This window comes from Podarcis bocagei, assembly GCF_964188305.1.
Source record: "Podarcis bocagei genome assembly, chromosome: 12".
Taxonomy (NCBI): Eukaryota; Metazoa; Chordata; class Lepidosauria; order Squamata; family Lacertidae; genus Podarcis; species Podarcis bocagei.
The window spans coordinates 48111683-48137369 of NC_138137.1; the positions used below are offsets into that span (position 1 = coordinate 48111683).

Genomic DNA, 25687 nt, shown 5'->3' on the forward strand with positions numbered 1-25687 from the left:
AAGGTAAATTACCACGATCTTTCTTTGACATGGTAAATAATTTGGGATTGACGGACGCTTGGAGATTTAAAAATCCTACTGCAAAACAATTCACTTTTTTTTCAAATCCGAATCAGAGCTGGGGGAGGATAGACAGTATTTGGGTCTCGAGGGAATTGGTACAGAACTTAATTAAGTCTGAAATTTGGCCTCGAACTTTATCTGATCATGGAGTTAAAAGGTAGAGAGGTTAAAACAGCCAGATGGAGAATGAATGAATATTTATTTAATGATCAAAAGATAGTAAATAAGGCTATAGAAACAATTGAAGAATACTTTAGGTGGAACTTAAATGGAGAAACTTCCATAGAGACGGTGTGGGACGCAGGAAAAGCGGTCATGAGGGGTTTTTTGATTCTGAAAAATAGCCAATTAAGAAAAGAAAAGGAAAAAAAGAAAGAGCAGATTTTAACACAGATTATGGAAAATGAAAGAAAATTAACTGTTAACCCTAGTGAAGAGAGTTTAAAACAGAACTTAAAAATATTACAAGCTAAATTTGCTACAATAATTAACCAAGAGATAGAGTGGAAAATTAAGAGGATGAATCAAAAGAACTTTGAGTCCGCAAATAAGATAGGGAAATATCTAGGGTGGCAGTTGAGAGAAAGGAAGAAGTTGAGTACGATCAGTAAAATAAAAGAAGGAGATATGATTATGGAAGAACCAAAAGAAATAAAAAGAATATTCCAAAGATATTATAAGGATTTGTATAAAAGAGGAGAGGAAACAGAACAAGAAATAGATCAATTTTTGCAAAAACACCATCTGGAACAAATTGTAGAAGATGAAAGAGCAGCACTAGATGAGATAATAACACAGGAAGAGATAAAAAAGGCTATCAAAAAGATGAAAGCTGGGAAGGCGCCGGGACCGGACGGCCTTCCGGCCAAATATTATAAAATATTAATTAACCAAATATCACCAGTGCTGGGAGAGGTTATGAACAATATATTGAGAGAAGGAAAGATACCTAATACCTGGAAGGAAGCCTATGTTACATTGATTCCTAAAAAAGAGGTGGACACTATGGAAGTAAAGAACTATAGGCCAATCTCATTATTAAATATTGATTATAAGCTATTTGCAGACATAATGGCGGAAAGATTAAAGAAGGTCTTGATTAATAAAATTCATGGTGACCAAACAGGATTTCTCCCAGGGAGACAATTACGGGATAATGTAAGGAATTTGATTGACATTATTGAATACTTGGACATGAAAATAGACAGAAAAGCTGCACTGGTTTTCATAGACGCCGAAAAGGCATTTGACAATGTTTCCTGGAACTTCCTAAAGAAGGTTTTGGAGAGGATGGGAATTGGCGAAAAATTTAGAAGAGGCATAGAAGCAATATACAAAGAACAGAAAGCAAAGCTGGTGATAAATAATAATACAACAGAATATTTTAACATTTATAAAGGGATCAGACAAGGTTGCCCCCTGTCCCCCTTATTATTTATTATAATTTTGGAAGTACTTAATAAGAGACTGAGGGAGGCAACAGAAGTGAAAGGAATTAGAGTAGGAAAGAAGGAATTCAAAATCAAAGCCTTCGCCGACGATATTGTTCTGACTTTGGAAGATCCACAAGATAGTGTAAAAGAAGCATTACAAAAAATTGAGGAATTTGGAGAGGTGGCAGGTTTTAAGGTAAATAAGAATAAAACTAAAATGCTGGTTAAAAATCTAACTAAGGAAGAAACGAAAGATCTAGAACAAAAAGTGGAAATCATGGTGGTGAAAAAAGTGAAATATTTGGGTGTGTGGATCACGGCAAAAAACATAAACCTATATAAAGATAATTATGAAGTTACATGGAAAAAAATAAAGAAAGATCTGGAAATATGGGGGAGGATGAAATTTTCCTTTTTAGGGAGGATAGCAGTGGTTAAAATGAATGTTTTGCCGAGGATGTTGTTTTTATTTCAAACTCTTCCAGTTATTAAAGGTTTAAAACAATGTAAAGAATGGCAGAGAACCCTGATGAAATTCATCTGGCAGGGGAAAAGACCAAGGATTAAAATGAAAATATTAACTGATAAAAAGGAAAGAGGAGGTTTTGCTCTCCCAGATTTGAGCCTATATTATGAAGCAGCGTGCCTACTTTGGCTAAAAGATTGGATAAAACTGGAGAACAGAGACCTATTGGATTTAGAAGGTTTCAATAATTGGTACGGGTGGCACGCATATCTCTGGTATGAGAAGGTGAAAGTCCACAGGGCTTTCTTAAATCATATTTTCAGGGGACCAATATATCAGGTCTGGGAAAGAAATAAGAACCTTCTTGAAAGAAAAACACCATGGTGGATCTCACCGGTAGAGGTCTTAACAATAAAAAAAACCAACATGGAAGGGAAGACAGCCACTTACGAAGATTTGGTAAGAAAATCAGAACAAGGGCTTAAACTTAAACCGTATGAGGAAATAAAGGATCAATTCACCGGTTGGCTACAATATCATCAGGTGAATGATATGTTAAAGCAAGATAAAAGAAAAATGGGCTTTGAGGACAAGAAATCAAAATTCAATATAGAAATAATAGAAGGTAAAAACAAAACATTGTCTAAATTATATGACATATTACTGGAATGGCATACAAAAGACGAGGAAGTCAAAGAGGCAATGATTAAATGGGCAATTGACTTCGGCTATAACATTGAGTTTGAAAAGTGGTTGAAATTGTGGAATAGAGATATTAAATTTACGGCCTGTACGAGTTTGAGAGAAAATGTTTGGAAAATGCTCTATAGATGGTATCTTACGCCGGCAAAATTGGCTAAAATCTATAGATCAGAAAATAAGACATGCTGGAAATGTGGTGAAGTGGAGGGAGACCTCTACCATATGTGGTGGCAATGCAACAAGGTGAAGGTTTTTTGGGAAGCAATTTATAATGAACTTAAAAAAGTTTTTAAATATACTTTTCCCAAAAGACCCGAGGCCTTTTTGCTGGGAATTATGGGTAAGGAAATAAAAAATGAAGATAAAAAAATATTTCTCTATGCCACCACAGCCGCAAGAATTATGCTGGCACAAAACTGGAAAACAGAAACTATACCTAACATAAGTGACTGGCAGGTCAAAATGATTAACTATGCCGAGCTAGATAGATTAACAGGCAGAATACGAGACCAAGACGACCAGAAATTTCAAAAAAATTGGAGTAAATTTTGGAAATATATTGGAACGGATATATAGGAGGAACTGGCGGTATTAGAAAAACTTTATCAGCTAATAATTATAAACTTTAATAAACTAATTACGCAACCCGGGATTTATTTGATACTTACCAAAAGGGTGAAGGGAAGTCAAAGGCTAAGTAGAGCCTAATGTTTATATTATTTTTTTGTATGATTGTACGCTTACTTTTTGTATAGCATGAAAATAGGATGAATAATTTATGTTAAAATGTTTATTTTTGTATTTGTTTGTCCTTTTTTCTTTTTTCTTTTACAAATTCTGAATAAAAATTTACTTGCAAAAAAAAAGAAAATTACCGTATTTTTGCGTCAATAAGACCCCCCCATGTATAAGACGACCCCTATTTTTTTTAACCCAAAATTAAGAAAATGCACTATGTACTATCCATGTATAAGACGACCTCTTATTTTAAACTTCAAAAATTTAGGAAAAAATATAGTCTTATACACGGAAAAAATACAGTATGTTCATTGCTATCTCAGAGAAACTGACATGTAATAGTCAAGTGCCTGTGATGTTGTTCCTTTTGATTTCACCTCCAATTCAGGGTTATTTATTAAACGTATGACATCACAGTCACATGAATGGCACATTCCTTCAAAATATGATTTTATTTGGCAGCATCTATAAACAGGCAAGACCTTTTATTCCCCACCCCCCATTCCCTTCGTTGTACAAGGTAAGTTAATGGTTATTATGACCAAAGAGAACCTATACTTGGCCCAAAGCCTTACTATTAAAAGTGATGGAAACACTTCTAGCTCAACCTGTTCTTAATTCTTTCTGGGAAGTCAAGACCCTCTTGTTCAGTTAGTTGCTGATTAAGGGAAACCTGTCAATCATGGTGCAAAAGAGATGTAATCATATTGGGATCAACAGAAGATTGAATGGAAGTGACACTTGATCAGGATAAATGTACACATTTTCACTTTATCTGTCATCTATGATCTGGTAACCTCTAGGTTAGATTACTGCAATGCATTATATGTGGGGTTGCCTCTGAAGATGGTTTGGAAACTTCAACTGGTGCAGAATTTGGTGGCCAGGCCAAATTCCCACCAGGAATTTTGGAATGCTCCAGATAGTTGAGGGACTTTGTTTTTAATCTTTGAAGGACAGTGTTAACCATCCCTCCATCCCAGGCATCCATACCAATACTAAGTAAAAATAAAAACAACGGGCTTGTTTTGTTCTTCCACAGCCCTTTGATCCAGTGGAAGCTTCTGTTAGCGAACAGGCAGAGAGGGAGTTTTTGCTGATTCCACTTTTCTTCGGCTGCCCCTGTGCCCCTCCCAGATCTGTTCAAGGGGGTTGGGAACCCCTTGTAACAGCATGGAGGGAGGTGCAACAGATTGGAAGAGTAAAAAGGAATCTGTGAAAATCACGCTCTCCTTTCAGTTCATGGAAATCTCTCTTGGATCAAAGAGTTTTCTGTCAGCAGAGGGACCCAGTTTGATCCAACCTATTATTATTATTATTTCTGAATATATCTTATTGAGCTTGTGTCTTTTTACTGAAACATTGATATTTCAAAATATTCTAGTGTATTTCACCTCTCAAAAGTATTAGTTATATGTTGCTGGGGACTATATATTTAATATTCAAAGGTTAATTTCTGAGTCCATTGCACGTTTTATAATGTAACGTTGTTTAACTTTATTTCAACTTGCAGGTCCACAAAGCAGAAAGCTGAAAGCAACAGGAATTTAGGTCTGGAAAAGGATGTGAACTTTGCCAAGTCTCCTCAGCAATACCTTGCCTATTTGGACATTCTCTCCCAGTCTGCAATTCCAAATTTATATTCAAAGATAAGGGGCAACAAAGCCTCTCTTAAGGTACGGTGGTTGTTGTTGTTTCCTCCTGTTCTTCCTTCAAACATTTCTTTTTCTTTTTCTTTGCTGTTAGACTTTGCCATTTTTGTGATATTCTTCCTAGGAGGCTGGCCTGGGGGGTGTATGCAATCTCACAGCAGTCATTAGTTTTCTGGCCAATGGTTAATGCAAAACAGTGTTACTGATTCTCCTTCTATGATTGCTCTGCTCCACCAGACTGACCACTGCTGGTTATAATTAAAGAACAGGCTGTAATGATCTCTGGCAGGCAAGCAAGCCCCGATAAGAATTAAGGACTCTCCGGCAGTTTTATGTACGTTTATTTATAGAAAAACACATCCAGAGCACAGCTTCTCGCCTGCTCGCACTGATGATAGTTGGTCAGTCTGAATCTTCGTCCCTCCCACAGTAGGAAGGACGCCAAACTCCCACCTTTCCCCTCTTGCCCTTCCATTGCCCTCTGATCTTATCCAGTCTCCTAGAACGGGGACTGAGAGGCTGGCCTCCACCCTCCCCACTTCTACTTGACACAGTCTCAGACCTCTGCTTATCTGCTGATTGCCTAGCAATGCTCTGGCTGCCTTCCAACTCTTCCTCTTCTTGAGAGCTAACAGAGTCTTCCCCAGGAAGGGGGTTGAGCTGCCCTTTCTTGACTCTGTCAGCCAGCTATCATTTGCAGAGTCAGTCCCTCATTCACTTCGCTCAATTTTTGAGTCTGACTCCTATCCTGTGCTCGGGGGGGGGCATGTTCCTGACACAGGATGCCTCTGAGCACATTCTGAGTCTGGAAATTTGTTTTCTAGACCAGAACTGAACTCACAATCATTTCACATAAAAGTCCATCCCTTTTAGATTTCTTCATTTTAGCAGCCTTAGGTAGGAAAAGTCGCCATGTTGTTGCTAAACAATTAGCAGCCAGAAACTTTTGTTGATCTATTGCAAATCACCCAGGCATCTATCAGAAGACCCTGACCTACTTACCTGACCTAACTTCGACACCTCTGGTGTATAACTGTTTAGCAGCTACCCTGTATGTAGAGGAGCGGTGATAACATTTTGTTAAGTGTTTCGAAGACAAAGTGCTATGGCAAGCCTAAGTATGGTAAGTATTAGCTTAGGGCACTGATTAAAAGTGCCACCTAATTAACAAACAGCAGTTCTCTAGATGGTGTTCAACTGTAATGGCTTACTTTACATTTTTACAGGATACCACCTGCCTAAATTAGTAGTAGGGTCTTGAGAGGTGATAAATGGCTGAAATTTGCAATTATGCAGCTCCCCCTTTCCTCCCCAGAAAAAGAACTGAACATAACCCACCCTCTGACATGGATTATAATCATTTGCTTAATAGGTATGGCTGGACAAAAAGTTCTTTTTCAACATTCTACTGAAAGGAATTTTGATGGCAGTAGGGTGCCATTTTTCATAACCTTGCAGATAAGTAAAATAAAAATAAAAATTGACTAGCGTATACTTTTTTCTTTTCATCATCTATAGCGTTTAACCTGTGGTGGTTTGTTCACACCTACATTTCAGTGGTTGATGCTACAGTGAGCAATGAGCATTCATGTTGTGGGTTTTGGGGAAGGTCAGACTCCATGATACCCTGAGCCCCTTCCAGTTTTTGGGTTCCTATATCTGTTGTGGTAGAAAGTATGAGAGCAAGCTTGCCAAACCAGTTCTTTTGTCTAGGCAATGGTTGCGGCTGAATAGTGAGAGAGACCTAAGGAGCAAAACCAGGAGTATTTTAAAGGTGTTTAGGAGGATGTAACCAAGTGTTACTTGCCCAAAGATGAAGGAAGTTCTGGCCAAAAAGAACAAGGTGTTTTAATGTTGTTTGGGCAGTTTCATAATGGCAACTAAGTTCATCTAATTTGCTGACGTAGTGCCTGACATTGTCATTTAAGTGGTTAATAAAGACAAACCCCTAGTGTGTCCAGTTTTCTTCCAATTCCGCCCCACCAAATGCACAGTGTCGTCCCCCCAAATGAACATTTTGCATCCAACTGCACACTAAAAATCCCCTGCCTTAAACTGAGCACTATTGGATATGTAATAGCAGTAACATGTGATGTTTGACGTTCTCAGAATTACTGGAAATGAACAGCCCAAATAAATAAGCAATTGATTAACTTCACTGTGTTTGATGAACTGCTGCGCATATGGTATGCAATGCCCCTCATATTATAATGCTGAACTTCTGTGCACCTGTGATGACATGAAGATCATATACGTTTCTTGTGTTCCCAACATAACACATCAAATTTTTATATTTTAATATTCTAACATATATATATATAGTACATATTTTTTGGAAGCTGACACACACAGACCTGAGAACTGCATACACCCCTCCCCGCCTATGATGGAGAAACATTGCTGTAGTGATTATGTAAGTCCTATATAAAATCTCTCTCTAGAGTTTGGTACTGTGCACATTTCACTTAGCAAATATATTTTGCAGTAAAAAAAAATGTATGTATGGCCAGGAAGGAGCCAGCAATGAGTAAGAGTTCAGTGCGTAACTTATGGCCCTTGATATTCAGAGAAGCTTGAGTGGTGCAGAGATTCTAGGATGTTATAAAAGTAGCAGGGGAAGCTTTTTGTTATGTACTGAAGTTCTCACCCTGGGCCAGCAGGGGGATACTGTAGATAGTTTTCACTCAGGTCCACATATGCAAATACTGTCAGTCTAATGGAAGTAGGTGAAATGTAACCGATATGCTTTTGTGCCTAATTGAACCATTACATGTAGTGCTGTATATAAGGAAACCATTACAATTGTAACTAACGCCTTATCTTGGTGGGGAGGGGTGTTGTGTACTGAAGTTCTCACCCTGGGCCAGCAGGGGGATATTGTAGATAGTTTTCACTCAGGTCCACATATGCAAATAAGGAATTGAAAGTGACATTCAGTGATTGGATAGTTACAGAAAATGGTTACTGTTGCGTTCTAGTGGAGCTCTATATAAGCAGGCTGGCTGAACCCTTCAGTTCAGTTCTGTTCTGGCCTGCGAATAAACAAGAGCTGTTTGAAGAATCGCTGTGTCGTCTGATATGTTCACTCACAACTTAACACTTTTGGGGGCATTTTGGCTTTCCAGTCGAGAATGAAGCTTGAGATACTAAACTCCATAGAAAGCCAGCTGCTTTTGTTTGTCCAGGTTTCCTTCCCATAACACACATGATAGAGCAGGCAGTTTGCAGAAGATGCACTTTACAGCAGAGTGGCTGTTTATTCAGCCTCCAGTCTGTCCATTCAAGTGGCAACTGCACAGTCAGGCTTCACAGGCAAAACTATTACCAGTTTTGATCTGAAGAGAGTCTTTGGACCAATTTTTTTGCTTGATCATCTATATGCAGCATGGCACTTTTAACTAGAGGGTTTTAATTAACAACCTTCCTCATGCAGGTTTCCTCTGAAGTAGATGTTGAAACTATTTCAAAGCTTCAGCGTATCTCAGACAGGAAAAGGTTACGTAAGATCCTTAACTACGATGATCCATCTTCTCTGCCAAGCCACTGGTGGTTTCATGATATATTAATGATCTCCCTCTTGCCATCACTCAATATGACTGCTGGTTGTTTAATGTTACAGCGTTCCCTGAAGCTTGCATGAAATAATTAGAGAGAATAGAAGATCATCTTAATTAAAATTTAGTTTAGGCCAGTTCACACAATCAGGATTTTTTCCCTGTGTATCTATGGATATGGAGAACATGTCATGAACAGTACGAGGTATAGTTCTTGTCATCGTGGCAGCTGTTCAGTAAAATAAAGATACATGCAGGAATGCAATTGATATTCTCTCATGTCCAGTTCTTAACCTGAAGTAAAGGTATGTCTAGCAGATTTTCATGTCATCTTGTCCAAGGATGCTCAGAGAACGCTGGACTTGGAGCCTACATGCCCCTTCGCTGAGAAGCCTCCGATGTCAAGGAATTCTTATCCTTGTAATCATTGTTACTTTTGGTGGGATTGTGTTATCTTGAGTGGTCTGTGGAGCCTTCAAATAGTTCAGCTATTGTTAATAACAGTTTTTATCTAGTGCACCATAATTTTGTTTGACGGCTGCTGAAAAACTATTTTTCCTCACTTAGATGTGGCTAGTCTTATATTTTAAGAGTCTTCAAAGGATAAAATAATGTGCACTTCTGTGACATTTCTTTCTGAAGGGTCAGTTACTTAAGTAAATCGTAGTGAGCAGTGTGTCATAGTCAACCTGACTTTAAGTTAATGTACATGTTTCAAAGTAATTTATTTTCTTTTTTATTGTTCATCCTGTATTATCTAGGTCACCTGCACCATCCACGACGGGTCAAGTGAACTGTTCTTTAGAACAAAATTTTTTAAAGCTCATCCTCTGCAAAGACAGGGATGACTCAAAGTTAACAAATAGTTTTAAAAAATCTTAAGACCGTGACAAAATCTGATAAAACAGTAGTTCCTTCACCTGAGCAATGCATCTTTTATTTTATATTCACATATCACTTTTTATTCCATCATGGAACTCAAGGTGACATGCATGGGATTCTTGGACAGCCTACCGTTTGGCATTGACCCCATCCAGATCGACTTAGTTTCAGAACGGCTGATGTGTCATGCACTAGCAAAGCTTGCCATTATTTTAAGAAGAACCAATGGTCTGGAGCAGGCATGAGCAAACTCAGCCCTCCAGATGTTTTGGGACTACAATTCCCATCATCCCTGACCGCTGGTCCTGTTAGCTAGGGATGATGGGAGTTGTAGTCCCAAAACATCTGGAGGGCTGAGTTTGCCCATGCCTGGTCTGAAGCAATCTTAACTCCCTAATTGCTCAAGGAGCGGGCGATGGCATATGGCAGAGATGTCCCTTCACCAGACTCCGCTAGCAGGTGGTTCCACTGTTGCAGAAGCTGCTATGGAGCTATTGACAGTGGCATTCCCACTGTAGCAAGCACAGGGTTCCAAAATGGGATTTTTCAGGGGCAGAGCAAGGAGAGCCAAGGATCTCCTGGATCCTAAGCTGGGTCATTTGTTGTTGAGGGGGCTTGTTCAGGCCCTTCTGCTGTGCCAGCCTGGAGCTGGTACAGGAGGAAGGAGGAGGAGGAGGAGGAGGAGAAATTGCGCTCCCATCTTACCTCCTTAGTGGCAAGAGCCAGAAGATATTTGGATTAGATGGTGGCTCCACCTAGCTAAGCAGCCCCAGGGTAGCTACCCATTTAGGCACACTTAGTTCCCATTGAAATCAATTGTATTTGAGCAAAGTCATGACTATTTAACAGGCAAGTATAGCTTGGAGTCACAAGTCACATATGGAGTAGTTCCAATGTGATAAAGCCTATTCCACATTTTTCCAACTGTTGTCAGATGTAATTACTCTCTGGCTCAAATATCAAACCTCATTTGATGCATGTTCATGTTGTTGCTTTTCCCAGCCTGCCCCCTCCAGCTCTCTCTTTCTTTGCCCTCTTATCCCTTGCTAGCTATTTCCTGTGCCATACAGCTAATTTTGCCAGCAAAGTGAATTTACAAATCCCTGTCATTAATAGCAATTAGATTTGCAAAAATAAATAAATAAGATATTCTGCTGTGGGATTACCCTGTGAAACTCATTTTACTTTTAAATGAGGCAGGTTAGTAGTGTCCAGAGGTACTCGGCAAGAATAAAAAGACCAGATAAAATGGCGGTAGCACAAACGATCTTAATTCTTTGATTAAAAACATACATTAGGAAGAGCTAAGTTCCATGCAGTGGGTCTCCCTCATCCTCCTCTTCACAGAAAATGGAATAAATTATGCTGGTGCTATTTAATATAGTAGTTGTGTGACTTGGGATTGCTCTTTTCTAAGATCACATAATTCTGCCACTACATTATTTACCTGTGCTAAGTCTTAACTGGGTTTTCAGTTTGTACTGAGAGCTGGACCATAAAGAAGGCTGATCGCCGAAGAATTGATGCTTTTGAATTATGGTGCTGGAGGAGACTCTTGAGAGTCCCATGGACTGCAAGAAGATCAAACCTATCCATTCTTAAGGAAATCAGCCCTGAGTGCTCACTGGAAGGACAGATCATGAAGCTGAGGCTCCAATACTTTGGCCACCTCATGAGAAGAGAAGACTGCCTGGAAAAGACCCTGATGTTGGGAAAGATGGAGGGCACAAGGAGAAGGGGACGACAAAGAACAAGATGGTTGGATAGTGTCTTCGAAGCTACCAGCATGAGTTTGACCAAACTGCGGGAGGCAGTGGAACACAGGAGTGCCTGGCGTGCTCTGGTCTATGGGGTCATGAAGAGTCGGACACGACTAAACAACAACAACAACCTTTCTGTTGTGCATACATATCCTGACCTATTGCGTTCCATTTATTGCTAGGAATTTCTCCCCCACCTGACGATTGTAGAAGCTTGCTATGAAACAAGGGTGAGAAGTACCAAGAAGGACTGCGTTGGATTTAATCTCCTGGTCTAAAGTTCTTTACTAAAATCAGACCTGGCAAGCTTTCGTCAAGGGATACAATCCAGTGCAATCCATCCCGGCACTTCCAGTATAACATAGAATTAACTTTCCTCTCTTGTTTTCCAATGGAAAGTACAGAGACAATTCACCACAAAGATGCCAAAGAACAGGGCAATGCAGGTCTACATCCATAGTGAATCACGGTCAAAGATGGTTTTAACGTTAATACTGGAACTTCAGGCTGTATATGGCTCTAGTCTTTTTCTCTCTTTGACTTTACATTTGTTGTCAGAAATGAGGGTGCTTTCAAAGTAGGCTTACTTGCTGTTGATGCCATATTTTTAATTAGGAATTTCCAAAGAGCATCCCAGTCTGCCAGTGTTGTGACCTGTCAAGCTGCTGAGAGACTGCTGGTCCTCTCCTGATACCAGCTTAGCCTGCGATTGACACTTGTACCCAATTTGTATAAGGCTGCTTGAAGTGTCTGTGTTCTTCTTCTTGATGGGCTTGTTTGTTTACAGGAGACTCAGGGAAATCGCAAATCCTCTTCAATATTTGAGTGTTCAGGCACTTTTCGAGTAGCTGTGTGTTTATTTTTTAAAAAAAGCCACCCTTGATTATCCAGGTCAAACTTTTTGCAAACTGTCTCGTAAGGTTTGTATAAAGGAAAGGGTCTTTATTACTTTTGTTGGCTGTTTGAATTTGGTTGTGTTTTCAGAGTACAGTGTTGACGTCCAAAGACTGCTTACAGGTAGAGAGGACAGTGATTTTCCTTTCCCCACAGCCAGGCATTATAGAGGGTCTCTGACTTTCAGGAGCCTAGGTGGGGGAGCATGGAGTTTCATGGGCCTGGGAGGGAAAGCTTTAGTTGTGTATGTGCAACTCTCTGTGTTGCTCCTTGGGCGACCTCTGTTCTTTAGACTTCAAGAACTATTTTGCATTTGTAAAAAAAACAGCAACATATGAATGCCTCTTTGTCTTTGCGATTTCCACATCACTTTGCTCAAATTCAATGTACAGCATAAGTAGCACCTTGCAATTCAGTTTATTTCTCCCTTATTTTATGGACATACAGTAACATCCAATTGTTGAACAACAATTGTGAATACAGATAAAGGAGTTATGAATCTTAAAGGGCTTGAGAAGAATAGGTTATTATCTTAAGCCATTTATGGTTTATCATTATCATAATAATAGCTCAAAGGATGCTTTGCATGAATGCCAATTCCCCAGCAACTTGCTCAGTATAATAAGGCATAGAAATATTCTTTGGCATAAGGTTCCTAGCACTGGTGCAGGGGGACAATCATGAAGCATTGCACTGCATAACTGAGATGAGGACCAGTCTTCCTCCTGTTCACTTTCGTGGCATCCCACGGGCGTTCGATTCCTCTGCAAGTGTGGCTGTGTACACATTATCGGCTTAAAATGCAGCAAGGTCATTTCCGCCCACTGTGTTTCAAATTGCATTTGCACATCATTGTAGGTCTGATCAAACACATCAAGATCGGGTGTGTTTCCAAGTCACCTGCTGTCTCTCCATACCAGTGGGCAGGGAAGGGGGCGCAGATGTCTCCATAAGGCTTATTAAATTGAAGCTGGGGTGTTTGGGAGGTGGGGGGAATTCATCAAAATTCAGCATTTCTCAAATTGCAGGGTGGATGTAGATTGTAACTAAAGTTGTCTTGTCATTGGCATCCATCTGTCTCAAGAGATAATGGAGTGCATCTCTGGGGGTGAAGTCTCCTAGAAGCTGCCAGCATGTAGACTGCCAGGAATAGACAAGTTCTTACCAATGTCTTTTACTGAAGCCTCTTGGAGTAATGGCATTGCTCTGAGTAATCTCCAGGCACACCCCCTTCTCTCCTCAGTTGTCAACAGCCCCACCCACCTTATGGTGGCTGCTTAGGGCCATTTGTCTTCGAGCTCTTTGACCTCTAGTGATGATGTGTCTCCCATTATCTCCCAACTTTGCCCCTCATCTGCCTCTGAGCTGTGACCTCCCGCAAACCACTATTGTAAATCTATACTGTCTTCCTCTTCTCTGCAAGGTTCAGGCTGGGAGGAGGCGGTCGCCACCATTCCTCCTCTGTCCAGTCCCTGGCAGCATGTGACAGTGTCCACACCCCAGAAACAGCTTCGACTGTTGTGTGTACTTGTTGGATCTCCCTATCCCGTGTTTGCTCACTTGAATGCTCCAATCTGCAGAACTGGTACTGCTACAGGTGCTGGATAATACCCCGCAGTTGTGAGAAATGGATCTTTTAGAGCAGCAGCACCTGTATTTTTGGAACTCCCTATCTATTTACATCAAGGAGTCTCTCTTCTCGGCACCTGCTTAAATCATTTTTGTTTAGGCAAGCTTATCAGGACGTGTGGGCGTTGATGAGATATTATCTTTGTTATTGTTAATAAAAATTATTTTTTTAATACTTAATTGTTTAGAACTGTTTTAAATGATAATTTTAATATTTCTTGTAAACTGCTTAAGGGTTTTATTACAACTAAGTAGTTTTGGGTTAAATAAATGGAACAAATAATCATCAGCTTCCCAATCCAGCAGTGGGAGTTTAAGGCATAGCATGTAAACGTGCGTTTGCGCACAGCCTGTCTCTTTATAAAAGATCTAAGAATCATGTTTCATTATATTTTAAAGGCAAGTATCCTGCTCTTGTGAATAGAAATATCAGTTTTGAGGTATACAGAAAATGCCCTGTGTACCTCAGAAACCGAAGCATGGGTTGATAAATTATTGGTCCTCCAATGCTAGGGTTTCCATGCTATCATAGCAACTTATATAAGGGAGAAACAGATAAACAAAGTGTCCCTTTGCGGCAGCACAAAATAAACAGACCTAGGTAAATGTACATCATAATTGATATATGATTCAGAATCCAGCCCTGATTTGCATAGGGAATGTGGGCTACCTCCCACCCTGCTTAAACATGAAGTTAAAGCAGGAAACACACCATTATGTATTCTTATGGAGTTCCCATGTTGGCTAATTAGAAGGGGTTAGCATAAGACCGATTCTAATACAACTTTCCCTTTCCTTCTAGGTTGATAACGTCCCACCTGACACCATCATCAACTACATGGTGCAGAACTCCAAAGGAAAAGCTCCTGCATTAACCCATTCAGCAGCAGCCCATTCAAAATATACTGAGAACATCCCAGTGAGAACCTTCAGCCAACCACAGAGAGATAAATTCCCACTAAAGCCAGATGACGGATTTGACAGAAAAGCTCTGTTGGCGGCATTAAATGCATATATCTCTCAGAAAGTTGCGGCAAAAAATCTTGATGGGAGCTCTCCTGTTAGTAGGACTAAAGTGTCTCCTCCCTATACCAATCGGCTCAAGCTTCCTCAGGCTGACCATCTTGATGGAACAATGTTGAAAGAGAAACCAGGAGATATTGAGATGAGGCCACCATTCATAAGGAGGCCTGGATCTGGACTGGTGCCTGGTTCTGTCCAGAGCAATACGAAGGCCCCTTTAACTCCAGTAGATGGTAAGGAATCCATTTCATCTTCGTATGAGTGCTCACTTATTGTTCTAGACCAGGCTTCCTCAAACTAGGCCCTCCAGATGTTTTGGGACTTCAGCTCCCATCATCCCTAGTTAACAGGACCAGTGGTCAGGGATGATGGGAGTTGTAGTCCCAAAACATCTGGAGGGCCGAGTTTGCCTATGCCTGTTCTAGACCAGTAGTTTCATCTACCGGGATTCCTTAGAAGTTTATCAAGGGATTTGTCAATGAGAAGGTCAGTCTTGGCATGTCCCCTCTCTACCATTGATTGTCCCATGCAATGCACAGCTGCAGAGGAGGGGAAGCATGTGATTCAGTTCAGACTGCTCAGGCCTGAACAGTGCACCTTTTATAAGCAATAAATTACTCCCCATAATCTGCTGCAATGCGTGCAAGTTCTGTGAGGGTTGTGCAGAGAAGTCAATGTGAAATTACCTGAAAATAAAAATAAAAATAAAAATTGAAATATATTGTTGTAGTCAAAGGAAGAATAATCTGAAGTTATTAAGATACCTGCAAGCTTTTGAGCAGCAGTGCTTCTAGGTAATTTTAGGACCCAGGCTTACATTCCCCCTCTTTAAGTGTAACATTAATACTTTATAACTGTGAAGTATGCAGTATGAATTTTGAGTATCCTCATCACAAGATCTGGCTTAATTTCCCTTTTGCAGCTTCATTTGGGGAGTAGCCCCACTTTTGTCATCAAGGAAGTACCTGTAGAATATGCCACCACCACCACCTATTCAGTATATTGCAAGCAAAAAAGGGGGGCTGCCTCCTACCCCCACTACTCCACATGGTGTAGTGCTTAAAGTTCCAGACTAGGAGACCCAAGATAAAAATGTAATGGGGCATTCAGTAGACTAGAGAGCAACAGGTAAAGGTAAAGGGACCCCTGACCATTAGGTCCAGTTGTGACCGACTCTGGGGTTGCGGCGCTCATCACGCTTTATTGGCCAAGGGAGCCGGCGTACAGCTTCCGGGTCATGTGGCCAGCATGACTAAGCTGCTTCTGGTGAACCAGAGCAGCACATGGAAACACCATTCACCTTCCTGTTGGAGCAGTACCTATTTATCTACTTGCACTTTGAGGTGCTTTCGAACTGCTAGGCTGGCAGGAGCAGGGACTGAGCAACGGGAGCTCACCCCGTCGCGGGGATTCGAACCGCCGACCTTCTGATCGGCACGTCCTAGGCTCTGTGGTTTAACCCACAGTGCCACCCACGTCCCTCTAGAGAGAGCAATGCACACCCACAAATCCAGGAAAGCAGGCACCCCCTGCTGCCCTCTCCATGATTTGACTGCTACATTCCACTCCTGTTACACTACAGCAAAGCATGCACAGTTTTCCAACCTTGATAAACAGGGTTTGTTGCTGATGCTGGAGAGATTGAACAGGAGCTGCAGAAGTGCAACCAACTCTTCGGGCAGCACATAGTTAAACAATGGTACCCGGTCTCATTAGGAAGCTATGATGGTTCCCAACTTGGATGGTTTTAAAAGACGACTGGACAAATTCAGGGAGGGTAAGGCTGGCAATGGCTGTTAGCCATGATGACTATTCTCTTACCCCCCATGGCCAGAACCAGTAATGCTTCTGAATACCAGTTGCTGGAAACCACAGTGGGGGAGATTCCTACAGGCATCTGGTTGGCCACTGTGAGAACAAGATGTTAGTCTAGATGGGCCATTGGCCTGATCCAGCAGGCTCTTTTATGTTCTTATTTCTCTTACGTTAACTCCTATGGGAAGCTGGCTCGCCTCCCTGTGGCTTTGTGATGTTCTCTGCATGTGAAGAGTTGCAGACAGGCACGATGAAGACACAGCAGCAATAAGCAGAACGGGGAGGACTATGTGTAGTGGTAGCAGCTGCCCAAGTGGCTGCTTCCTCCTCCTGCTCCTCAGCTGCAACAGGCCAGTGTTCATGCGCAGCTCAGCAGCTGTGGCTGCAAGTTGTGATGTGAAGCAGCTGGTGGTAGGAGTGCTGCAGGCACTCATCATTTGCTGCTGGGTGGGCAAAACAAAAGGTTTGTTGTGTGACAACGGCCAACGGGAGCGCTGGGAGGTGAAAGCAGGGACCCCACTATGCTAAGGGTGGGGTGGGGGCCTTGGAATTGGGACCATGTGTTTGTGGGTAGCAGTGTCTGTGCTCTTGTGAATTTAATTTGGCAGAGTCTGCAACATCACAATAGGTACCGTATTTTTCACTCCATAAGACGTACTTTTTTCCTCCTAAAAAGTAAGGGGGGAAGTGTGTGCGTCTTATGGAGCGAATGCAGGCTATGCAGCTATCACTGAAGCCAGCACAGCAAGAGGGAGAGCTGCGCAGCTTGTGGGAGAAGGGACGGAGGGCAGCTCATCAGTCCCTTCTCCCACCTCCTGGAAAAGCCAGCAAGAGCCACTCTATCTTTAAAGAGCCGCGCCAAGTGCGCGTGTCTGCGGCTCTTGCTGGCTTTTCTTGTTTTCCTCCTCTAAAAACTAGTGGCGTCTTATGGTCGGGTGCGTCTTACAGAGCAAAAAATATGGTTTAATCATTGACAGCCCTCCTGGGGAGGTATATGCAGGGTTAGGTGGAGTTTTCTATTAATGGAGGGTAGGTAATGTTGGTGTGTAGAGCAACCTTTGCCGACCTGGTTCTCTCCAGGTGTTTTGGATGACAGCTCCCATCATTGCTGACCATTGGCCAGGATCTTCCCTTCGTAGAAGCCTGAAGCATTATACATACTGTGTTTTTTACATATTGTTTCTCACAGTCTTCTCCTTCGTGTTTTTCTTTTGCTCCCAAATCCCATACACTATTGAAGTGTTGCTATTTAGACAGAAGAGAGCCCAGGGTGTACATGCCCGAAGTGAAAGGGTTCATGGTGAGGCAGCTGCCTGATAATAGGTTTCAAAAAACAAATTTTAATGTAAATGCAAGTCCAGGTGGCCTTGCACGTATCTGGAATAGGACTGCTGCTAGAGCAAACTAGGTCCATGCTGATTTCATTATCATGCACTGCCCTGTTTCACCTTTCTTAGCAGGAATCTGCAGAGAAGAAATACTTAAAACGTACAGGGAACAATATGCTGCAAAATGCATTGGATTTTAACAGTTTGGCCTCCGCAGGCATAACATTGCAGAGCAACATGTTTAGGGACAATGTTGACCATTGAAGAAAGGCATTCCCACCCTCCAAATAGTTTCTTTCTCTTTAATATCTGTTCACAAATCAAGCGTTTTCTTAGCTTGTTGCCAACAGTCAAACATTTTCTAATGAATCTTCCAATATGCTCATGCCATATTTTTCAAATTGTGCCTGTGATTGCTCTTGGCTTCTATCTTCAGTGGTTGTCGGGCAGTAGCAATGCTTCGTATTTTCGGCTTAGTTTTCCTTAAGATGTCAGTCTCCTCTAACAAGAAGCTTATCTTCAGGAGGTATTCCTAGCATCCTAGTGACTGCCCAGTGTGAGAAACAACACACTTCACAGAATGCAGACCATTTCTCTATCTTTGCTTTATTTAATGAACCAGAAAGATCTGCCAAATGTCTTTCAGTGGACTCTGGAGTGGGGCTGCTGGCCATTCATTTTCTCCTGTTGAATTTCTTTCCCCCTTATTTTCATTTTGCTTGAGATTACGACTGTGCTTTCCTATAGACTGTGAAACCTAGGGAAGGGAACTAGGGAGATAAGACATGATAGAATGAAAGAAAAGAAAATGAGTTGAAAACAAATGAAACTGAAATGGAAAGGTTTTATCAACAGGGTTTTTTTATTCAGCAATCTAGGTTTTCGCTGGATTGATCCCAATTTGCAGGGAGGGAGGGGAAAGCCCACCAGACAGCAATATTAAACTTACATGGTGCTTTATACTGAGCTTATAATTGACCTGTTCAATTGTACGCTATAGGAGTTTAAAATAGGCTATGTAAATATCTAAGGATCTCAAACTGGGATCTCTGGTCCTCAGGACATAATCTCTGTGCCATTGTGGTAGCTTCTCATTGGAGGGAGCACCTGGTGATAATAATAATAATAATAATAATAATAATAATAATAATAATACCCCAGCCATCTAGCTGGGTTTCCCCAGGTACTCTGGGCGGCTTCCAGCACATATATACAGGACTGCCTTCAGATGTCTTCTAAAAGTTGTGTAGTTCTGCTTGACATTCTGATGGGAGGGCGTTTTCTATTAGGATGTCCCTATTTTAATCGGAGTAATGCTGGAAGCTATGGTAGGATGTCCATATTTTCATTGGAGAAATGTTGAAAAGTATGGAGTTATCCGATCCCCAAGCCATCTGTATAGGGAAGATTTTTTTATATTAAAAAATGTTTAATGTTTTATTGTGTTTTTATATGTGTTGGAAGCCACCCAGAGTGGCTGGGGCAACTCAGTCAGATGGGCAAGGTATAAATAGTAACATTATTATTACAGAATAAAAGGTAAAGATAAAGGTACCCCTATCAGTTAAATCCAGTCGCAGATGACTCTGGGGTTGCAGTGCTCATCTCGCTTTACTGGCTGAGGGAACCAACGTTTGTCCGCAGACAGTTTTTCCAGGTCATGTGGCCAGCATGACTAAGCCGCCAAAAGTGCAAGTAGATAAATAGGTACCGCTCTGGCGGGAAGGTAAACGGCGTTTCCGTGCGCTGCTCTGGTTTGCCAGAAGCGGCTTAGTCATGCTGGCCACATGACCTGGAAGCTATACATCGGCTCCCTCAGCCAATAAAGCGAGATGAGCGCTGCAACCCCAGAGTCGGCCACGACTGGACCTAATGGTCAGGGGTCCCTTTACCTTTTTTAATATTTATATACTGCTTGATTGTAACCCCCCCCCCCGAAACCTCCAAGTGGTTTACAAAAAGAATAAACCAATGAAAAACAACAATTTTAAAGATTATTTTTTTTAAAGTTCAAAAGTGGAAGTGGATATGCTTTTTAAAATAATTTGTGTGCGGTCTTCTCATTTCACAAAAGAAGAGGGGAGGGGAGTTAGTGACCACCCCAACCTCATGCAGACTTATTTATGTAACAAGAAACAATGGGTTGCTTTTCATTCTGGACTGGGCAAAAATGTTCTCAGTCTATTACCTATATTTTGGCACTGTTGGCTATCTCTTTTCAGATTCCTCCACTTACTTTTGTTTACTTTATGTATTTTTCATCTCCAATATCTTTTAATATTCTCTCCTTTGAAAACATCTGTTAATAACACATTTAGAAGTCTGTTGTTTGATTTTCTTTGTAGAAATCTCTGCTTTTTCTCATCTTGCCTCAGATGTCATCTTCCATTTATGTTCTTTGGGGGTCATTGATAAACTCATTTCCTTTACTCTGTCCACATCTGACATACATCAGAACAAAACACAGCTAGAACTCTCATTTGAACAGACAGAAGATCCAATATAGTTCAGAAAACATTTATTTACATTTTGTATTGTAGCATAAACAAATGAGATCAGCGTGCTTGTGTTAAAAGACAAGCCAATGGCATATTTATTTCCTGATATTGATGAAGATTAGGTCATAAAAATATAAATTATTATTATAAATGTAAATTAGCATGGATACATCATTAGATATTAAATTATATTTCAGCAACAAAAAATAACTGTCATTTCCAGGCAGGCAGGAGCCTGCATATACAAGACAGGTCAGCCCCACCAAGCAGTTGGCTATCTGGTAGTGAGTAGCTCGGTTAATTCTGAATGGTTGTTTAGCAAGTACCACAGTGAGCAGCAACTGGAATATCTGTGCGAATTCTGTTGGCAGCAGCAATATGACTTCAAATATAATCGGGGCAAGCATGTTGGTGGCTGCAAACTGTAGGGCTTAAACTGAAATTATAGGAAGTTTTGTCAGGGCTCGGAGTCAGGCGTAGGTCGGCAACAAAGCAATAATGCACCCGAGGTCGGTGAAGTTAACTCTTTATTCAGGGAAACAAACCACAACTCAGCCTAGTGGTTTCCAGGAGGTCTTACCATGATGAAGCAGTTGCAGTAGGACTCCTCCTTTCCAGGGTCTTTCCCACGCAGTCTCAGGCTTCGCTTGTGCACAACAACCCTCTACTCTTCCTGTTTCATTTCTCTGTGTGTTCTAGGAGACCAGAAGGGAGGGGAGCTGGTCACAGCAGGAGAGCGAGACTCCCTGGATTCTGCTCAGAGTCTGAACTGTGCTCTGCTGCAGCTTCTTCCTGTTCACTAAACCCTGTTACCTCTTCTGCTTCTGTCACCTTCTCCTCCCTGTCTGCTCCTTCCCCCTCTGATAACTCATCGTTGTCCCACCACCAATCCCCTGGCTCTGAGCCTTCTTCCCCTGGGGGTTCCTTGGCTGGTGCCTCCCACATTCCTCCACATCCAGCCAGTCCATGACAGTTTTAAAACATGGCAATCTCCTCTGAGCTGCTCCTTGTGATGCTCCTTGTCTCTTCAAGTTGGGAACTTCTGAGTGGAGAGTTTTAAGGCAATTTTGTTGGCTGGTGCACTTTGCATTTTGATTGGTTCATTGTAGATATTTGAACCACCTGTCCTGTTTGGAGACTGTGGGAAGCTCCACCTGGGAATTTGTGTCGGGTAGAATGATAAGATTCCAATGAGAGCTCTCTGTTTCATGGCCAGTACTGGATAGACTTCACAGGGATGGGCCATGAAACTCTTGAGATCTCCCCATTGCCTCCCCCACCCTCCAGTTAAGCCCTTTACATGACTGGGTAAGTCAAATTGATATTGCTGCTTCATAATTCAGTGGTGGTGATTTATTTACAGTCTCTGCTTCTTTTGGGGACACCTAGTAGAAAAATAGCTTTGGTCCTTTTATTTTTTTCAGCAGACTGCATGTTTCTGATATGTAATTATATTGATGTGCCCTCTATTTTTACTCTGCAAAAACTACATTATGGTTGACTGAGTGTAATCATAATTTATTTCTATAGTTAAGCAGCTTTAGTACAGCATAAGTTGATTTTGTTAGGAAGTCTTGATATAGGGTTTGTAATGGGGAGGGGAGGGAGAGACCACTAATGTGATAAAATAAATACTTTTTTTGTCCTCGGGATACAGGCCTTCCTGGATAAGCCATATTGGTCTGGGAAAAGTTTCGCCACTAATTTATCCCAAATCAATTGTTTCAGTAGGGCAAGGCATGTCCAGTGAGAAAAGTGATCTAATTACTGATTCATATAAGAAGATAATCCCATGAATTAGTAACATTGAAACTATTCAATAAACACATTTGAATAAGAGGAGAGAGAGAAAAAAACATTACCAAGGCTATATTTATGAATACAGATTAGCACAGAATAATGTAGTCGAGACTTCATAGATAATTAAATAGCTCCTACTGAGGACTGGAGCAGAGACTACAATGCTTTGTTTCTCTTTTCCTTGCACATACCATCAGACTTTTCATAAGTAATCAAGTTTCTCCTCCCTCCCTCCCTCCTTTCCCAAGAAATATTTATTCAGGATGTTCTGAGGGACCTGAAGAAACATCATGTGGATGTAGATAAGTTGAGCCCGCTAGAGCTGGACGAGATGGCAGATATCATTGCTGATGCCATTCAAGCTGTTGATGCAGATGAAGAAAAGAAGAATGCCGCTGGGAAGGTTGGAGGAGAGGCAGAAGAGAAGAGAGTGGATGCCGAAGGAAAAGATGATTATGAGATGGGATTAATGAGCGCCGGTTACCCTTTACAAGGTACTTTATCCGCCGTGGCAGCTTTCCTTTCCTCTCTAAAGGAATTCAGTCTTAAGACAGCCTTGTACAAAGATGCAAAGAGGAGGAACTTACCTGCTCACCTGTCCCACTGCCGGCTCACTGCCCTATTCTCCCTGCTGCTTGCTAGCTCCCCTCCACTTATCATTGCCTTGGGGCCCTAAGCTATAGCTTGTTTAGCTTATATGTAAATCCGGTACTGCTCATGAACCAGGCACTGCATTTAGGTAAATGACCTGCTAAAATAATTAGCCACCAGTATGTATTGCAGAAGTTTGAACTAAATTACCCTCATGGTACCTTCCAACTCTACGGTTCTATGATTCTATGACCCATTCAGGAAAAGTAGGGCAGACATGGTACTGATTTGTTTTGGAGAACTCATAGTTTTGAGGCCTGATAAAAAAAACATGTACCATCCAGTAAGATTGGCCTGTGTGTTCCCAAATTCAGTTTCCTTGTCCCACTCTCACACAGGTAATTAGTCCTCTTACAGCCTTACTTCACCTCGTGTTCATTGATCAAATAGGTGCATGCAGATGCATGTGACAGGAAACATGTAAACAGCACACTGATTTACATGTGGATCATTTAAAAGTGTCTGAGTTTATTGCTGTGGATAAAAATGAGATGTGAACAGGTCCATTGTTAGGTCATTTTGTGACTCATGTGAAAGATGCACAAAAATCTGTTTTTCATGCTTATAAGCCTCACAAAGGCTTCCTGTTCCTATCCTAAAACAGGCAATTTGGTATCCCGTATTTACCTCTGAGTAGTCACAATAACCGAGAAACCATTATTTTGAAGTGCCTACTTTATTAAAATAAAGGATTAGATGAGCACATGAAATCCATTTTTCCCTGAAAAGTGCCTGAAACGTAAATCTGTTGCCTTTCTGCATTTATTACTCTAGCCATTATTTCTATGCTAGCAGAAAGCATGGTATTGATTTTTTTTTTTAAGGCACTGGTAAACAGAGGTAAATTCGTCGCCATACTATTGAACTAATTAATATAATGCACTCTTACAGTACTGCCTCCATTGATCTTCCATTAGCAAGCTGTCCAAATGGAGTCAAAGTGACAAACCTGATCTATGCTTTTACTTTCGCCTTTCAGCGGCAGCATCTTAATGTTTAATGTACAGTAAATAACACCACAATCTATAGAAAAGCAAAGCCAGTACAGCAGTGTCTGCATTACACACGTAATGTTCTATAATGTCCCACAACACATGCTTGTTCAATGTTCCCACAGATGAAGGGGCACAGAATGAAGATGCCAGGACTAAAAATGAGGTAAATTGCATGTTTAAATATAAATATCGACAATCCATCGCACCAAATGCTCCTCATACGAGAGATGCTAAATATAATGTAATAAAAATAATTGAGGTTCAGTTTACAACACAGTGACTACAATGGAACACAGACGGAGGTGCACTTGCAACCATCAGTGGATTTCAGACAGTGGGAGTGGGGGGCGTTAGCAGCAGCTAGCAGGGGAAATTTTCTGTTTTGTCACTCGCCAGTATTGCTCCTTTACTCCTCAAAATTAGTGAATGCCACCCCCTCCAATTCACCACCTGTGAATGCACCAGCAAAATTCAGAGTAGCATTTTCATTCACCTCTAAAAACCGTATGATTAATTTGCTAGTTTGTTCCTTTATTAAATTTGCTAGTTTGTTCCTTTATTAAATTTATATGCTGCCCATGGTGGCAAAAACATAAGGCAGCCCTGCCCCGCCCTATTCCGCACCTTTTTGTGACATCTTTATGACATTTTCAGGTCACTTCTGGGTTTGGCGCAATGCACATATTGGATGCGCCTAAAACACATTTCTATTTTAAAAAATAACCAGTTAAAGCATATAAGATATCTAAAAACAATAAAACAATAAACTGTTTAAAATATTTTTTAAAAAAACCAATAAAGCAGAATAGAACATCTGAAGCAAATATAACCAAATCATGTATCTGGATAGTCCCACCAAACCAAAAATGTTTTCAGCAGTCATCTAAAAGAATGCAGTGATGGTACCTGCCTAATGTCTACAGGCAGGGAGTTCCACAGTACAGGTGCCACCACAATAACCACTACAGCTAAACAATAATAACATTGTTTAAAATCCAGCTTTGGTTCATGTGGACTGTACACACTGTTATTGAAGTTATGATATGTGCCCTTGATTTTACATAAAAGGGGTGTAAACAGAAATGAGCTTACCTTCCAAGAAGAGTTTATAGGGGCTTGGATTTCTCCCAGGCATCCCCTGACTTAAGATTTCCATGCATGAAAAATTAAGGTGTATGGGGCTTGAAATGAAGAAGGAGATAGACCTGGTCTCGGTTACACAGTTTTACAGTAATGCAGGAAATGATTTGGGACCCAGTTATGGCTTGTGTGAGTAGGGCCAGGCTTTCTGTGCTGCTCTTAAGGTAAAGGTAAAAGACCCCTAGACAGTTAAGTCAAATCAAAGGCAACTATGGGGTTGTGGCACTCATCTCGCTTCAGGCCGAGGGAGCTGGCATTTATCCACAGCTTTCCAGGTCATTTGGCCAGCATGACTAAACTGCTTTTGGTGCAACGGGACACCGTGACGTAGGCCAAATAGCACGGAAACGCCATTTACCTTCCTGTCACAGCGGTACCTATTTATCTACTTGCACTGGTGTGCTTTCGAACTGCTAGGTTGGCAGCACCTGGGACAGAGCAACAGGAGCTCACTCCCGTTGGCGGGGATTCGAACTGCCAATCTTCCGATCACCCGTGTTCCTGCTCTTAACACCAACTAACAAGTTGCATGGGAATGGAACTTCACAGCAGATTTTAATTGAATTTCATATCATGTTTCTGAAACGTAAAGCAGAAGAGGAATCCAGAATTTGGTCTTAAGACAGTTCCCTCCTCCAAAGAGTTAAGAATTTAGACTAAGTGA

The 25687-nt window shown here is 41.2% G+C and overlaps 1 protein-coding gene across 1 annotated transcript in view; it reads left to right on the forward strand.

Moving 5' to 3' along the window:
- PTPRN2 (protein tyrosine phosphatase receptor type N2) overlaps window positions 1-25687 on the forward strand; it is a 630954-nt gene that overhangs the window by 185338 nt on the left and 419929 nt on the right. Inside the window, exons 5-8 of the mRNA XM_081163514.1 lie at window positions 4916-5078; window positions 14576-15029; window positions 22486-22731; window positions 24006-24046. Of these exons, the coding sequence (XP_081019640.1) occupies window positions 4916-5078; window positions 14576-15029; window positions 22486-22731; window positions 24006-24046 (904 nt within the window). The remainder of the gene's footprint in view (window positions 1-4915; window positions 5079-14575; window positions 15030-22485; window positions 22732-24005; window positions 24047-25687) is intronic.